The following is an 18,340-nucleotide window of genomic DNA, read 5'->3' on the forward strand; positions in this document are numbered from 1 at the left end:
GCAGGATGCAGACAGCAACAGGTAAGGAGTAATTGTTAAATGAAGGACATGGTGAAAGATTCCGATCCCACCACTGGTTGCCCTGCCTTGGTGAGTTGCAACTGTACAGTATCCCTCTATCTCTACCTGGAGTTAGTTCTTCTTTCCTATTACTAGGTTGCTATTGTTGGTTTCTGGTAAATAGGAATAGCCCTTTCTTGATATAAGAATTTATTACTGAAATTCCTGGCTCAAGTCTCCGGAGAAGGTTGTTACTATCTCAGGGGTATAATACTGCTCATGGGTATGTAACAGAATGGCTTTTTTTTTTTTTATCAATACTATTCACAGTATAAAAGCCTTATGTTTTCCAGCTTAACTTCAACCCTTAGTACAGTTCAAAATAGGGACTTTCTTCCAGTAACCATCAATAGATGGGGCATGACTTAATAAGAATTCATCAAATACCTTATATGTCTCCTTGACAGCTTAAAATAACTCAACTGTTCCAGCAGATCTGACAACTAGGGGTAAGCTCTCACAGGGGATATTCCAGGGAGAAATGATAAAAACTAGGTTAATAAAGCTAGAAATAATATGAGAAATAACATTCAAGTTTATGTAACAGGAGGCATATAACAACTTTCCAAAGGGAGATATGGCCAGAAATAATCCGGGAAATACAACTTGAAGACAAAAACTCAAATGTTCTTTGTGCAACATGTTTCTTCCAAAAATCTCAAAAGATCTAAGCTTGAAATCAAAATATGTGGGAGCCTGTCACTTGATGACTGCTAAAAATTCTGTGTTTATTATATATCAAGGCAGCTCTGTATCCAAGAAAAGCATAATACTAAATATATCTCCTAATATGCTATGGGAATTTTGGGATTAGTTTTTCTTTTTCTTTTTTTTTTTTTTTGGCTCCGTGGGAAATGGCCTCATTTTGGGGGGAAAAAACCAACGACAACAACTGGAACTTATTTAAATAATGTGTTTAAAAAGTTTTTCCTGGGGCAATATAGGCTTCAATTAAGTAAATTTTTGTCAAAAGCAATGCCAAAGAGAAAATAGTTTATGAAAAAGAATCAGTGAGGCACATGACATAATTTTGATTCTGGAGATATTCATTCAGAAAATTCATTTACAGTCTGTTCTTTTTATTTTTGCAAACCATGTATATTTGCTTTGAGATCAAAGAGAAAACTAACCCCAAAAGAGCAATCCTGTAGCTCCCCCATTAGAGTACCTCTTGCTTGCTGGGATGAAATGTGAGTATAACTCATGAATATGGGCTTCAGAACATGGGGAAACAACAGTTTGCACTTTTGTTCTAGCTGGAAGCAAGGAAAGCATGTTTACTAGCTAAAGAAAAATATGAACAAGCTCGGTCACAGACTCAGTAGCAGGCTGAAGAACTGAGACCCACCAGGCATGTAAGGCCCTGTGACCTAGCTCCTGACGAAATCAAATCTGCTTGGGCCGAGAAGAACTAAAGATATTTGGGAGGGTTAAAGGTGTGAATGCAGCAAAACACAAATATCAAGAGATGCTATGATAAAACCATAACTCTCTGGGTTAGCCCTTACTATGAGAGACTGGTGATTTGTTATTCTTCTTGCCTAGCTTTTGATTGGCTTGGAACCTGAGAAAATAAATGTTTCAATATAATCAGTAGTTTCTGAGCGAGCTTTCTCCATTCCTCTTAGCTGGCTGTTGGAAACCTGTGGGGGCACAGAGTAAAATTAAGATATCAAAGGGACCTGTTCCAAATAGAATTTGTCATAGATGCTTGCTATGACGTTCTCTTTGGGAGATGGAGGAGGAGGCGGTAGATCTAAAAATGAACTTGACCTTATTTGTGCCAGAACAAAGCATTAGTGGAGGTGGGGTAGGAGTAGGGGGAGGATGGAATGCTTTAAAAAAAAATCTGCTAGAGTGACAGATAACTCGAGAGAACTTCTTTAAGGCGGGAAAAAAACAATACTAAAGAATGATGGTTAGCCAAATTACTTCGGCTGGTTTCAGGTTAGACACTTTCTGATGCCTATCATCTTATAATTTTAGCAGCAATCAAAACAAACACTTCATTAAATATAAAATATTCTCAAAAGGTAGTTAGTAGTTTTAATTTTCAAACACACACTTATTTAGAAATCCCCTCTCATGGCTGTCAATGAAATGCTGGGAAAAACATCACACACAGGGACTTTGTGAGTCTCAGAAGCCATAACACACCTCATGGAGCAAAGGACAAATATATGATTGGTACTGCAGGTTCCAGTTAAGAGGAAGCACTAAAGATGGACTAGTCAAGAAGCTGACACGTTTGGAACTGGGAGGTGTTACACTGCTGAGCACAAGGAGATCAAATGACATCTGTCATTCTTCCTAATCTCAAAAGAGAAACCATTCAGATCTAGTTTCAGCTATGGGCGAAAGCAGAGATCTAGTTACTAAGTTTGAAATATCCTAGGGTCCAGCCTAAGAAAACTTCACGTTACATGAGGTAAACATATATAAAGCACTTGGTATTGTACCCACCACACGGTACATGATTAATGAAAGCTGGCCATAATTTTCATTATTTTTATCAAAGTACCTTACATGTAGCAGGCATTCAAAATACATGTATTGATAAAGAATAAGAGGAGGTTAAGTAATTATTGGAGGCCATTAGAGAGCTATCTAAAAAAGTTTCTTCAAGCTTCCAGTTTTAACAATATTTAACACATTTAATATAAGTTCATCTTTCAGGTCTCAGCTAAAATGTTACCTCTTCAGAGACAGCTTCCCTGTCCATCTTTCCTAATAACTTGTAATCATTTTATCAGTATTTATTTCCTCATTATTTCTCTCCTTCCCACTTCCCCACCTTGTACACTTCCTGAAGGCAAGAACCATGTTTATCATCTTCCTATATATTTAAGTCCCTGATGTCAGAATTTATACCCATTTCTTTTGGTTCTGCCTTGAGTGGAGTTGTAAGATAATTAGGTCATCAGCTTCCAGGTAAGTTTTTCTGAGGCATAAACTAACATGGCCTATTTTTTCACAGAATAATTCCAGTTTCCTTAATTTTCTCCTCATTGAGTTCCTCTGATCTTCTAAGTTTTATAGTTCCTTATCCAGTGTGGAGCCCAGAACTAGATAAAGTATACTAATATAGGTCTGGTGAAAATCTGACCAATGCTGAGTATAACGGGAAAATGACCTTGTAATTCCTATAGCAAATAGTAGTTTCTATTTCTGAATGGAAGAAAAGTGTAGTTTAATAGAGTTAGATGGACCCTGACTCAAACCTCAGCTTTACCAATTTACCAGCTAGCTCTATAACCACAGGGAAATTACCTAATTAAGCCTCAATTTTCTCACCTTTAACATAAAAATCCCACACACATAGGCCTGTTTTATAATTAAACTATATTATAACATAGTAACTACTCATTAAATGCTAGCCTCCCTTCTTTCCTTCCTGTATCTTACTTTTCCCCCAATCGTTCTTCTGTCATTTTCTAGTATCCCCCAAATTTTAAGTCCATTTTGAATTGTGATCATTTCTCCTACTTTCCCACACTCTCTAGGTTCAGAACATGAAAAAACTGTACAAATTTGATGCTTGAAACATACAGAAGTCTATACTCTTGGAAAATTCAAGGAACTTTTAAACAGTGATGTAGTACTTTCTAAAAGTGGGTAAAACAATGGAACCATTGAATGCAGAGGTAGTCCCAATCATATATTTTTTAGATAAGTATGAGAAATGGAAACCAAAGAGCCAAAAGGTGAGATGGTTGCATATATTCATGATTACCAACATGCAAAAGCATTTGAAACCTAAAATTCTCTCATGCAATGGCGTGCAAAACCAAATGCAGCACAGAAAGACGGGGGATCAGCAAAGAATGCAGAAGGTTACAGGCAACCAACTGAAATTAGCTTCAAGTTCATACAAACCTCCAACATTAAATTGCTATGTCTGATATAAATGTTTTCACCATCTAGTCTCTCTCTCTTTTTCTGTGAAAATGAAAGAGGGAAAAACAGAAAAGCATAAAAAATTAAAATGTTGTTCTTGCGGGAAAAAACTGCAAATTGGCAAACCAAAAAAAAATTTTTTTTAAATTAAATGTCCACAGCGCAGCATATGCCAACATAAAATGGTCACAGAACCACAAGGACACACAGAGGACATGATCACCACTAGAAAATGGATGACTCTGATCATGAATGATGGAAGAATGTGATGATGTTATTTAAATAGACAGTGCTCCTGGCTTCATTGGCTTCTTACATAACAAGCTGTTTTATGTTCATTTTTGAAACTGAGCTGTTTGTGGGTTACCTTAAAATGCGTGACTTTAAGAAGCTTTGAAATTCCATGTTCCACAGAGTAGAGAAATGCTTTAAAGCATTATTTAGCTTTTTGGGTATTATTTCATACTTAGTAATACTGTAGTAAGTACATCTCTAATATCTTTCATAAGAAAGATCTAAGGGCACTTTATACCCAATCAGTCAACATGCTATTCAGTAAGAACTAATTCATCCCACTCTATGGTTGGGAAGAATAAGGCACAAAATGGCCAAACCTACAATTATTAGCAATATTTGGAGTTGCTGCTACGATGGTTTCCATAATAAATACACATAAAATACTGTCTGATTCCAAGCATATGGTGCCATTGTTAAATATTTCTTACAAAGTTTAAATATAAAGGATAGATTTGGCCTTCACTAATTATTTGTGTTTAAAAAATATTTCCCTAATGTAAAGTTTATTCTAACAAAATTTTTCAATATGTGGTATAGGATTATAATTTCTTTGGCATACATATGTTTTTACATATATGCATATACATACGTATATGTATATGCATCTGCTGTTTGTAAGTAATTTCTGAGTAAAAGAAATCAATGAGAAGAATGGATCACTGTCTTTTTAATGCACTGTTAAATCAGCATGGGTGATGGTAATGCACTTTTGTGAAAGTGAAAAATGGCTAACCTTCCTCATTCTTATCAGATCTTCAGTTTTTTCTGCAAGCTTCTGTTTTGCCATTAATAAAAAAAAGAAAGAAAAATGATAAAATATTGGCTCATTGAAGTTTTTCTGAACCTTCATTTTGTAATTTTTTTTAAGAAGTGGGGAGTAGGGGAGAAGGAAAAATTGAAGAGGGAGGGGAAAAGGAACAAGTGGCCTATTGACACAAACCTGTGTTTGGTCACCATTTGAGGTGGGTACTGTGACCTCGATGTGGGTTTTTTCCACCTATATTTAAGAAATAAAGTGGTAAAAACATTTCAGGTTAGTAGGTTTCTATGAATAGAGTCATTTCCAAATAAGCCACATCTTTAGGCTAGTTGTGATATCAGTTAAGATAATCATCATGATGCAGTCTTACTGGGGGTGTTACCAGGAAGGACACTGCTCTCAACAGCAATCTGTTAGTTCACCATCACATTTTCAAGTCTTGAAGAGGTAAAATGGACAGTCAAAGGATCAAAAAAGAAGATTAAGGTAATTATTCTATTAATGAAGAAAACGTTTTTATACTTATTTATAAAAAATTACTAAAATAATAATTTAGGCTTAAAAAGCCATGTTTTTGTTTTGTTCTTAGAAAATGATCTAGGAGTATTTCAAATAACATTTAAAAACAAATTTACAAATGAAGATATCAATGTATGACATATCTGAGTTAGAAACAAAAAGAAAATCTCTATAGTTAAAGCATACATAAAATAAACCACATAAGACACCAAGCAGGTAAATACGAACAATTCTGTTAGTTGATCAATATATTTAAGGAGGGAATTTCACCCTTCAGTTTATTAGACAACAAAGCATCAAAATAAACTCAATCCAAATTATTACTGATGCATGCAATTACTTCCAATGCTGATTTATAAATAAGCATACATGGGGCTCAGCTGCAACATTCAACACACTGTAATCTCCTTTCCAGGGAGTTGGAGCCCCTGTGTTTGGTGGATGGGCAAGATTCACCCTTAATGGTAGGAAAAGAATAACTAAGGCCTCTTGCCTGACTCTGAAACACCTTTAGTAATAGTCACTTTATACACCCAAAATGGAGTATGCATAAAAAAAAAAAAAGACTGTTAAGAGAAAGAATAACAGAGTGAACAATGCCTAAAGCACTGGATTTATCAAAATAATAAAACTTTTTATTAAGTGTCAAATCAATCACTTTGTATCATTACATTCTTTACAGAACCTTATTAATCTGTGTTTTGACGTATTCTTTTTAACCGTACTTGGCAGCATTAACTTGGGATAAAATGTCACTGTGCAGTCATAGGACTGACTGTAAAGAACATAAGATGATATCAAACCTTGTGACTCTGTCAAATCATAAGCACATCTGGCTATAGCCCTTTTAACTACCAGGGATAATTAACAATTCGGGTCATTTCTACTTGGAATCCCAGTACACTTGCTATGTGGCCATTAGCAAGTTATTTTACCTAAGTTTTTTATTGATAAAATGGAGATAGTATCTTTACAGACTTGTGAATGCTTAGCAAATGGTTGTTCAAATTATTTTGTAGAGCTTAAACTGTTTGTTTAAAGAATAATGACTTTGTGTTTTGGTTCCTTAGTAATCCAACAGCAAGAAACTGAGATCCTCTACTTTAGGCTAAGAATGGAGACCAAGCAGCAACAGTAGTAGTAGGTATGCTCCTACAGAGAATGTTAATTGAGATAAAGATGTACATGGGGAAAGGTGCTATCTCCATACCTGCAAAATAAGTCTTGTGAAATGACTCAAGATGCCAAAAAGCTATCTCCATCTGGCACCAAATTAATGTTAGATAATGAGATTTCCACAATTACAAGGCTACTTTATTACTACTGCTGCTTTATATAATAAATATGGCTTCAAGTAAATTCCATTATTATTTTCTAACTGCTACAAATAAAATCAACTGAGTCACCCTTAATTCTGTCACTACTATTACAGTAATAGAAGGTTATCAGAGGTGGCTTTTGATCTGATCTCAATATAACTATCTCAAAATACATATTTAGTCAGAATTAACTGGCAAGAAGACCCCCAATTGGCACTTAACTGGGGAGCATATAACAGGAAGTGATCTCTCCACACTGCCAAGGTTCCAAGAGCAAGGGGAACCTGTTCTTGAAGATACCTGTGTCTGCCATATAGGCAAAGGAAGAAATAATTTAGCAGAAAGCCAAAGGAATCTTAGCCACTAAAATGATTCCCTTGCCAATTCCAGTAGTCCAATACTTTCCAGTCAGTATCACAAATGGAGAGATAGTCAAAAGTGCCAGGTGAGCTATCCTAACATTAAAAACCATGGTTAAGTCTAACATTTTAAAAAGCACAGTTGATACTGAATCTGATGGCCAACTTGACTAAATACAAAAATACAAACACCTACCATTCACTCAATTTCCACCCCTCATACTCAAGTTGGTCTCAAAGGACAGTAAAAACTCTGCCTTATTGAATAGTTTTTTTAATACCATCAAAACAGAGCAAGATTAGCCACTGCTCTACAGATAAACTAGATATTGAACTGGTTCCAAAAGAATAGGATTAATCCATCTGCACTTTCAAAGGCCTTACGTGTTTTAAATTTCTTAACAGACATGTAACAATGTAATTTTTCTTATAAAGACTGCTTCTATTAATTCTGTTGTCAATAGTGAGGTCTGTATTTACTTCAATAAATCTGAGCTGACATCTCAACTCCATCACTGCATAAATGTATTTTTACATTTTTTTTTAAAAACCTTTTAAAAAACTTTATTATATTTAGGGGGAAGGGTAATTAGGTTTATTTATTTATATTTTAATGGAGGTACTGGGGATTGAGCCCAGGACTTCATGCATACTAAGTACCCATTCTACCACTGAGCTACACCCTCCCCCACTTAAATGTATTTTAAAAAGCTTCAGACCAGTTACTGTTACTCCTGGGAAATTTGCTAATTAAATTGGTGATTTTTCAACAAGGTTCAATGACTATGGGTACAATCAACTCAGTAGCATAGCCTCTCCTACATAAGGGATTTCCCCCTTTTGTAAAGTTTCTTAAGATTGGAACAACCACTAGATGTGCTTTATGCAACTTCTGGATGTTCTCTGGATGTGCTGCACATATATCCATTTTAGGAAATCAAATTATATTTTAATCACACCAGCTGAGCTTACTCTTAAAAAGGAATGTGGAGATTCCTCTGGAGGAGTAAAAATTATGTTTAAAGGAGATGATCACAGTACTGGTGTGTTTTACGGACTTATTTTTAAAGATATAAGTTGGGGAAAGCTGCGAGTCACCTGAAAACTTCTGGGATAGCTTACAGTCTTCATGACATAATTCTATAAAAAACATTTTACAGGTTCATGGGAGATACCTTCTTCCAGAAAGAGTGAGGAAGAAATAATTTTGTTAGCATTCTACAAAAAGTCAATGCTTTGAGAACCTTCCTGGTCAAGGAGTTAACATTTCTGGACCAGAAAGGAAATTAGCTAGATGTTTGGACTTTCGACATACCTTCTCCACTTCTGTGGGCTCTGGCTCAGGTGGCTCAGCTGGCTCAGCTGGCTCAGCTGGCTCAGGTGGCACTTCTTCCTTTTTCACTTCAACCTTCACTGTTTCCTTCTGTGTTTTAGGAACCACTGCCTTTTTAACAGGTGCACCTGGGACGCTGCCTTCTGTGACCTCACTCTGAGCAATGGCTGGTGCAGAGGTGGGCCGAGGGCTTCGGTCTGCTGAATCGATGGCCGCTATGTGAAAAAGGGAAAAGAGAAAAATAAGGGAAGGCAGGAGTCACTGTACTACTTCAAAGTCACCTGGTGAAATAATTGTGAATCCGGAACACACACAAGTGTTACGGTGTCCAGCAGGATATCATACAGAAGGTGAAAAATAAATAATTAGTGCTCTGGCAGGTAAGTGATGGCAGTAAGAAAGCTAAAAGTACCCTCAATAGAAAAGCTAAAATGTCCTGACAATCATGTTCCATTAAGGGTGGGGCAGGAGGTGGGAGGTGTGTGGGCATGGACATCAAAGTAAGAAAAAATAAAATTGAAAACTCATTTTATTAAAAAGTTTGCAACATTGTTTAATCTTATAATCTATTAGTTTCAAGAACCTGAAAGATAGTCTGTAGAGGAGAAAAAAGGGTTAATTAAGTCTGATTTCTTCCATAAAGGCTTTTTGAAATAAAGATCCACTTATTTATAGGCGATTTCAGGAACCTAAAAATATATTCCAGGAAAAAAGGATTAAGTCTCATCTCTTCTGTGAAGCTTCCTTGGAATGATTACAAAATAACTTGGAGTGATTACAAAATAATTTGATAACTGGATCATCTGATAAGACATGAACCCTTTTTGATGCTTGTTTAAGGGCAAATCTTTTAACCAGACACTTTCCTTTTTAATTATCTGATTAAATAATATGAATCCAAAACCTTTCCCCTTTTGTCCTTAAAAAAGCCAAAACAATCCTTTGAGTTTTGTCCTACCTTTGCCCAGAGTCCTACTAATTTGCACTATTGCTCTTATTCTCTAATATATTTAGGGCAGCAGTTCTCAACCACAGGTGATTTTGCTCCCCAGAGAACATTTGGCAATGATTGGAGACATTTTGGTTGTCACAACTTGGGAAAGAAGCAGGAGGTGGTACTGGCTCCAGTGTGTACAGGACAAGGTTGCTAGGTTAAGAAACACTGGTTTAGGAAAAAGGCTGTATATGGACAGTTTTAGAGAGAATATACAGTACAAACTTATGACAAAAGCTTGATCTTTTCACAGAGGTAACAGTTGTTCTGGTTTGGACTATTGGGCATCTAAGTTTCAGATCACTGACTTAAAAACAATCATTCATATTCTTTTTATAATTTTTATCTTCATTCTTTCAGGAACTAAAAGAAAACATCCATACACTTTGTAGTAAAACCTCATTTATGTGCAGTGTCTAGGAATGCAGTATGTTTCCACACGTTTAGTATTTCTGATAAGAGATCATTATTCTTTTAAATTTTAATTATTCTACAAGGAACTCTTTATAAATTTTATTACACACTTTCCTGCCTTCTTAAACTGAATATACTGAACTTAATTTATCCTGGTAAGTTTAGATTTATAAGTAGTAAGGATTAGGTAAAACAAAGGAATTCCATGAATCAGAACAGATGCGAAAAACTGAAATTCACAACTACTTCATATACTCAACACCAAGAAAGAAATGCTTGATACCCCATAATGATCTCCAATGAAAGAAATCACTCCTCAGAGGATACATAGGAAAAACACAAAGATCTACTTTATCTTTCAATGAAAACGCTATAGCCTCTTGCAAGTCCCTGCTACTCATGGGTGCTCTAAGCCAGTCAATGCAAGAATGGCAGATGGCAGACCAAATCTAACAACACAGGGGAATGTGACAAAATATTTTGCTCACAGTTGTGTTAAGTATCATTATACATGTGTATTCACACCTCCTCTCAAAGAATTAATTCAGCTGCCTGGCATCATAGAAACAGTCCATGTTTTCACCATGTGTTATTTTGCCACTTGCGTTTGGTTTTAATCCAATACTAATATTGCAGAGCCAAATGATTTAAGTCTTCAGCATTCCCAGCCCTGGCAATCTGTACTATATGTGGAAAAGTAGGTATAAGTGTGGGAACTGGAAGTTACAGAGGCAGAAAGTTTCATCATTTGTAAAATGTGGAAGATATTAACTCTACAGGACAGTTGGGGAAGGCATACTCAATGGATATAAAAATACTTTATAAATCCTAAATATTAATCATTTTTAATGTCATATATAAGTCTTCTTTTATTTATTTATTTTTTGATATGGGTTAATATTTCAAGAGTAAGTTGGGCAAAAACTAATTATGTGCACACTGATACGCAATTCAAGTGAAAAATATCACCAAGGCACTCTGGAGATAGGCAAATTCCTTTCCCTTTCTCCATAAGAAGGCTACAAAAACTATCAATTACAACAGACAAATCATGGTAGTAAATGTGGCTGTTATCTTTTTAAACAGCTCTATTGAGATATAAGTCACATACCATAAAATTCACCCATTTAGATTGTATAATTCAATGCTTTTTAGTATATTCACTGTTGGAGGTAGTGATTACTTTTTAAGACGTTTTGGCTTTTCTGTTTTATGAATTCATTTGTTAGCTATTAAAAGATTTTTGGTGCATACAGAGAGAACACTTAACTTTAAAAATTCATTTATTTCCCATCTCTGAAGGTCTAGACAAAGAGGAGTACTGGCTGTGATCATCTTGTGGACCCATTAACTCCAGCATTATACTGCTATTATCTGACAACAACAGAAATTTAGTTATATACTAGAGCAGTGAAGAGTAAAACTCAAAACCATCATATTGAGTAAAAAGAGTCTTAAATTCTGGTTCTAGCTCTGTTACTTAATTATGCAACGGATCAATGGAACCATAACCAGAGTGCCCCCATAAATTATGTGTGGATCTTGGAAAACAAAAAACCCAGCTGATGCTAAGTTCCACCATAGACAGATGTGGTATCTAAGAGTGGAGCTTTGGCATTTGTTTTGTTTTAAAGCTCCAAAGAGGATACAGGCAAGAATGCAGGCAAGAATCACTGCAACCACTACTAAGTGGACAAATGAACAGCTTGGTTGTGTGACCATAGGAAGTTATATAATTTTTTTTTGTGCCCCAGTTTCCTTATGAGTAAAGCAAGAATTCCTAAGTGCTTCTTGATCACTAGGTTGTTGGCACCAAATAGGAATATATGGAAATAGTTTGAAAAGCAAAACGTGCAAAAAAACTATCTGAAAAATCCTTGTCATCATTACTAGTTTATCCTTGTGACTTACCACTCTGTGGTATAAACTGGGATCTGAACCAGTTTTAGTTCCTTCAGCTGGTGAAGCAGATGCTCTGAGCACCAGATATAACAGAAGAGAAAGGGAATGTTCATTAAAATGAGGCCCCTTATAAAGCAATTCTTATTAAAGTTTCCCTATTACACCATTCCTAGCTTAAAGGCTTATATTAATTTAAAAAAAAAAAAAAGAGAGAGAGATAGAGAGAAAGAGGCCTAACAGGGAAAAGTCTCTCTACTAAGAAGAATGGCAAAGGAGGGAAAAATACTTTCCTTAGACACGCTTTCAGTTCTTATACTGAGAAAATAATGCACAGAGAAAAAGAAGACATTTGAGAACAGAACTACAAAAAATTTGTCCAACTTAGTTTATATTCAGATGTTTAAAAGATAATATATGTAAAACATTTAGAAGAGTGTCTGGAACATACTAAGTGCTCAATGAATACTGACTATTAACCTGTAAACATGGCACTGGGAGAACATTTCTAGATGCTACTTTTCCAGCTCTGTCACTGATTAACTATGTGACCTTAGGCAAGTCACTTAAATTCTAAGGTTAGGTTGTAAGAAATAAGAAACATCAATGGGTACCCTTTTAAGAAATTAGAAAAAGAACAGTTCAATAAAAGTAAAAGGGAAATAAAGATCCTAGCTGGCATAAATTAAATTAAAAATATATAACAGGAAGAAAAAGTCAAAAGTTGTTTCTTTGGAAAGATTAATAAAATTAATAGATCTGTAGAAAGACTGTTCAAAAAAAAAAAAGGTAGGTACACAACTTACCAACATCAGAAACGCAAAAGGGGACGTTGCTATAGATCTTACAGATATTAAAAAGCTACACAACTTTATGGCAAGAAATTTGAATATGTAGATGAAACAGACATTTCCTAGAAAAATGCAATTACCAAAACTGAAACAAGAACTAGAACATCTTTTTTTTTTTGTAATTTGTTTTTTTTTTATTTTTTTTATTTTGGGGGGGAGGTAATCAGGTTTTAATTTATTTACTTATTTATTATTTTAATGGAGGTATTGGTGATTGAACCCAGGACCTCGTGCATGCTAGGCACACAGTCTACCACTGAGCTGTCCCCTCTGCCCGCAAGAAGTAGAAGATCTTAATAGTCCTTTCCAATAAAGACACTGAATCTGTAGGTAAAGAACCCTCTCACAAAGAGATCTTTAGGATCAGCAGGCTTAATAGGTGAATTTTTCCAAACATTAAGTAAGAAATAATATCAATCTTATACAAACTCTTCCAAAGAACAGAAAAGAGGAAATCCTTTTCAGTTTACTTTATCAGATCAGCATAAACTTAACACTAAAACCTGACAAAAACATTAAAGAAAGGAAAATTACTGGCCTCTCTCTCTTATGAAAATCATTGAAAAACCTAAAAAGCACATTATGATCAAACTGAGTTTACTCCAAGAGTGCCAAGAAGGTTTAACAATGGAAAGTCAATCAATGTAATAATACCATGTAACATAAAATAGGAGAAAAATCATATCATTATATCAACCAATGAAGTAAAAAGCATTTGATAAGAGTCACCATTCATTCATGATAAGAACTCTTTGAAGTTTCTTAAGAAAATTTCCTTATCTAATAAAAGGCAGCTACATGAAACCCCACACTTAATGATGTGGGGTAAACACCATACTTAATGATGAAATACTGATGCTTTCTCCCTGAGACAAGAATATGAAAAGAACTCCTACAAATTAAGACAACCCAATAAAAATATGAGCAAAAGATCTGAACAGGCACTTCAGAAATAATAATATGCAGACAGCCTATAAGCTATGAAAAGGTACCCAATGTCATTAGTCATCAGGATTTGAATGAAGATTTGGGGGAGGGGGGGAAGTACTCTTTTCCCAAGCAGAAAAAATTAAAGAGAGAGACAACAGTTGTAATAGGAAGTTCTAAAGTATTTAAAAATATCACACTGAAAGTGTGGAACATAAAAATTCTGCTCACATTCAACTAAATAGGAAAATTAATCATTTTATTTTGAACATTTTTATTTATTAAGCACTTACAATGTAGCAAGTGCTGTGGTAATTATCAAGACCAAAACCAGTTAAGATCATGCATCTTTAAAAAGTTCTCAAACTGCAAAGATAGGAAGAAGGCATCAAGGAATATATCAAGGGAAAAAGGGACTGATCTAGATACCAGAAAATGTGGATTCTGTCCTAAGTTCGCACTACCAAACTAGGTTAACTTTGGACAGATCACTTTTTTGGGCTTCAGGTTCCACTTCTATAAAATAAAATGGCTGGAATAAATGATTTCAAAAATCTTTTTCCAAGTCTCCAAAACTCTGTGATACTAATGGTAAAGCCACCAAAGCTCTGTCTTCCTTTAAAATTGTCTGACATGCTTCAGTTTGGGAACCTCAAACATTACTACAGTCTTTGAAGACAAATTTTTGGAGAGTTTCCCCCTAGGAACACAGTGTATAACTTAATAAGAACTGGTCAATATTAGTCAATGGACAGAGATATCAAGGATTTTTGAAATCTTGAACTGTGAGATTTCTACAGCTAGAAAAAGAGACAGTAAAAATGTGATTTCTTCAAGTAATAGAAGCATCTTTATAAGTCAAGCTTTCTGATTTGTTCAAAGTACCAAGGATCATTAACCCTTGAATCATTGGTTATTTTTGCTATTAGAAAGAAAAGATACATAAGGCATAGTATCTCTGTAACAATGAAATTTCATTTAGTGGGAAAATCTGTGGGATATGATATCAGACAGACATGGATTTTTGTTCAAGCTTTGGAACATACTATCTGTGAGATCTTGAACAAGTTGCTTAAACTCTCCACTCTCAATTTTCTCATTGAAAAATGGGGATAAATAATAAAAACAACAGTTTCCCAAAACTACGGTAAGCTGGAAGTAGGGTGATTTACTAAACAAGGAAGGAGATGCCTGACGTTGTTAAAAGAATACGGCAGACATGAGGACTGAGTGATCATACTTCAAACTTAACATGTCCAAAACAGAAGTCTTGATTTCCTATACCCCCAACTCTGCTCCTTTCTCAGACTTTCCTGTTGTACTAAATGATCACGCCTAGGAATAAACCTTGATTTTCCTTTCCTTATCATCTCTAACACTTAATTTACTAATAATTCTGTCAGCCCTACTTCTGAATTGTATCTCTGACCACCTTTCACTGTCTTCAATGCCAATACTCAAGTCCAAGCTGTCATCATCTCTTACCCAGATCCTGCAACAGACTTCACTGTGATTCTGTTTTACTACCTCTGCAGTGGAGAACTCACTCAACAGCGCAATCTTTTAAAAATGGAAATCAGATCATATCATTCCCTCGAATAGCTTTCCAATGCAATTAAAGTAAAGTCTAAACTCTTCACTGTGGCCTACAAGGCCCTTCACAACCTGGCCTCTGCCTACTCCTCTGACCTCACTTAATGGCCACATATGGCTGCTGGCTACCAAACTGGACATCACAAAAGAAAAGATTTTTTCATCAGCACAGAAAGTTCTATGGTACAGCGCTGCTCTAGACACATTCCAAGCTCGTTCCTTCTTCTAAGTCTTTGTACTTGCTACTCCTTCTTCGAGAATGTTCTCCCAGATTTTGGGATGGCTGGCTCCTTCTTATAATTCAGGTTTCAGTTCTAAAGAAGCTCCTCAGAGGAACCCTCTAAATTTAGATCAGACCACTCAGTCTGAAACAGTTGCCCAATATCCCCAGCCCCAGACGCTCTATTCCATTACTCTGTTTTATTTTCTTTATAGCACTTATCACTGTCTCAACTTGTTTCGTTTTGTTTCCGTTTCTACCCACAGAATGTAAGTACCTTGAGGGCAGGACCATGTTTGTAAGTTCACAGCTGTATCTCCAATGACTAGAACAATATCTGGCACATAGAAATTTAAAATAAATTATTGAACAAAGTAGTAAATGAGTAAATATCTGATAGAACATGGGTTTGGGAATTAAACCAACCCATATTCCAATCCACTTACCAGCTACCATATCTTAAGAAAAAGTTATCTAATCTCTGACCTTAATTCCTAGTTTTGTCATGAAGAGCAAATAAAACAAAGCCTGCAATCTGCCTTGTAGAGAAACACCAGAAAGAAAGAAGCATGACACAGTATGGAAGCACAAAGCTGCTACTGCTTAGGTAATCTTTTTTCCAAGTGTGACTGACCCATTCCTGATTCCTTTAAAGTGAGCTAGGTGTTTCTGATAAAAGGTCCCATAATGCAACAAACAGAATATGGCAGCATAGTTCTGGACGATATAAAACAAAATAATAACGCTGTGGCCAGAATATGAACAGTAACTTAATGATAGCTAATATTCTGGGGTCACTTAAGTACCAACCATTGTGCCAATAAGCACATCATCTCATTTATTCCTCATGAAAATTCTTTGAGGTAGTATTATATTATCATTATACCCACGTTATGAATGAGAAAACTGAGGCACAGACAGATTAAGTAACTCACCCAAGAAGACAGGTCATAAATGCAGTGGTTGAACCAGGTCTGATTTCAGAACCCAAACCTTTAGCTACAGTAACATGCTTGATCTAGTTACTGTAACATGCACCTTGCTTTTACAGTAGCTAGCACAGACCTGCAATCAGCGATGCTTTACTTTGGGTACTGCCCTCTGAACTTTTATTTATTAGCCATCTTTTTTTAGTGGTATAAAGAACCAAATATGGCTTTTTACTTCATTTCAGCAACGCTCTCAAATCCTTGGGACTAAACTTAGAAAAACAGACAGACCTTCTGTCAGTATATACAATCATGAAACTTACTTATTTCCTCTCTTTTATTTAAACAAAATTTGGAGACTCCAATAATAGGACTGATTTTCCTGTCTATAATTGACACATGACAAATGTTCTAAACTTTTTCTATGATCGTTCTAGTAAGGCAGACCCATTCTCTCTTTTCTACATGAAAAAGAACTATTTACAAATGTTTAAGAGGGCTTTACTTCAGTTTAAAACATTAGGGTTCCATCCTGTAGCAGAGATTCTGAATACTAATTCTGGTGGTGTTCAATCTACCACTACCTAGCAGTGGAGCCTTGAGCTAGTTACTACTCTCTCTGAAGCTCTGTTCTTCTTTTCTTAAGATGATTCCACTGAATTAGACAGTGAGTGAGATCCATCTTATTTTACCACTGAGGTTTTTTAATTTGGTTCTCTTATAGATAATTGTACTTCCTTTATCTCTCTCTAAAGAGTTAGGATCACAAGAAATCATTAATATTCAATACAAACCTCCATCAAGGCTTCGGGATGCCCGTTTGCTTGCTGTACGTTCAAAGTGTGGGGCAGGCCTGTCAATCAGAGCACTAGCTTGCCTGGTCTGAGCCTGAGTTCGGCCACTGTATCGAAATTTGGATCCCAGGGCAAGAAATTTGCTTTTAGGAATGGTGTCTGTAGATGTCAGTCTGGGGGAAAAAAACATAATAATCACATATATATTATCTCACTCTAATATGAGGCTGTGAGATTAAAGACAAAGTTTCACAATTCTCATAGTTTCCTCATAGTTACTAAGACAAATTTCCAATCAAGTAATCAATATTTTAATTCTGTGTCATTTCTCAAAGCAACATATATAATTTATCTGCAGCCTCTAATAATGATATGATCTTATACCTCTATAGATAGGGCCTTAAGGTTTTCAAAATGCTTTTATAACACTGTAATATTTTCATTACATCCCTGTACTTTTACATCATTGTACAGATAAAACAAACAGAACCATAAAAAAGAGGCTACTTGCTTAAGGTCACATAGCTGTTAAGAAGCTGGGCAGTAATGAAGTCCAACCCCAGAGCTCCACTCTACTAGAATAAGAATTTTGTCAAACACACTCTTAAGTCAATTAATGCCTGGTAACCTATTTAATAGGTTATTTGGTATATTTTCAACTCAGTTAGGAACCCCATCTTCTTTCTATGCAGTACCCCTGTGCTCTCTTTTGTCACAGCATTACTATACTGCATTGAAACAATCTGTTTATGTGCTGGTCTCCACTACGAGACTGTGAGCTCTCTAAGGGTAAAGAATAAAGACTGTGATTTATTCATCTTTGTGTTTTCACTTTGGGCATAGTGCCTGGCATGAATTTGGCACTCAATAAATGTTTGCTGAATAAATATATAAATTGCTACATCAAACACTATCAAAATGAGAGCATTTTTCCCCTTTTGGGATAGTTTAACTTGTAAATATTTTCTTTTATGTAATGAAGCATTACATTACAATGTTAATATATCCTCTTATTTTGATGCAATGGATTTAAATATACTATCCTATCCAAGTAAATACATTGGCTGCAGCTGAAATCTATACTATAGATACTAAACATTCAAAATAACTCTTTTTACTCTTTCTTACCCTTTTTAAAAACTCTATTTTCTCAAAACATAAGTTTCTTTTATTTC

The 18,340-nt window shown here is 35.4% G+C and overlaps 1 protein-coding gene across 24 annotated transcripts in view; it reads right to left on the reverse strand.

Annotated features, from left to right (window-relative positions):
- The window catches only part of EPB41 (erythrocyte membrane protein band 4.1), a 167,088-nt gene that overhangs the window by 35,235 nt on the left and 113,513 nt on the right, over positions 1-18,340 (reverse strand). For 9 of the 24 annotated variants that reach the window (XM_064493856.1, XM_064493847.1, XM_064493849.1 and 6 more), the window contains 5 exons: positions 17,166-17,338; positions 8,527-8,759; positions 5,195-5,251; positions 4,988-5,029; positions 3,937-3,999 (listed from right to left, as the gene is read on the reverse strand). In XM_064493856.1, the coding sequence (XP_064349926.1) occupies positions 3,937-3,999; positions 4,988-5,029; positions 5,195-5,251; positions 8,527-8,759; positions 17,166-17,338 (568 nt within the window). The remainder of the gene's footprint in view (positions 1-3,936; positions 4,000-4,987; positions 5,030-5,194; positions 5,252-8,526; positions 8,760-17,165; positions 17,339-18,340) is intronic. The other 15 variants (XM_031464527.2, XM_064493852.1, XM_064493857.1 and 12 more) reach the window with 5 other exon arrangements.

Source organism: Camelus dromedarius, chromosome 14 (assembly GCF_036321535.1).
Source record: "Camelus dromedarius isolate mCamDro1 chromosome 14, mCamDro1.pat, whole genome shotgun sequence".
Classification (NCBI taxonomy): domain Eukaryota; kingdom Metazoa; phylum Chordata; class Mammalia; order Artiodactyla; family Camelidae; genus Camelus; species Camelus dromedarius.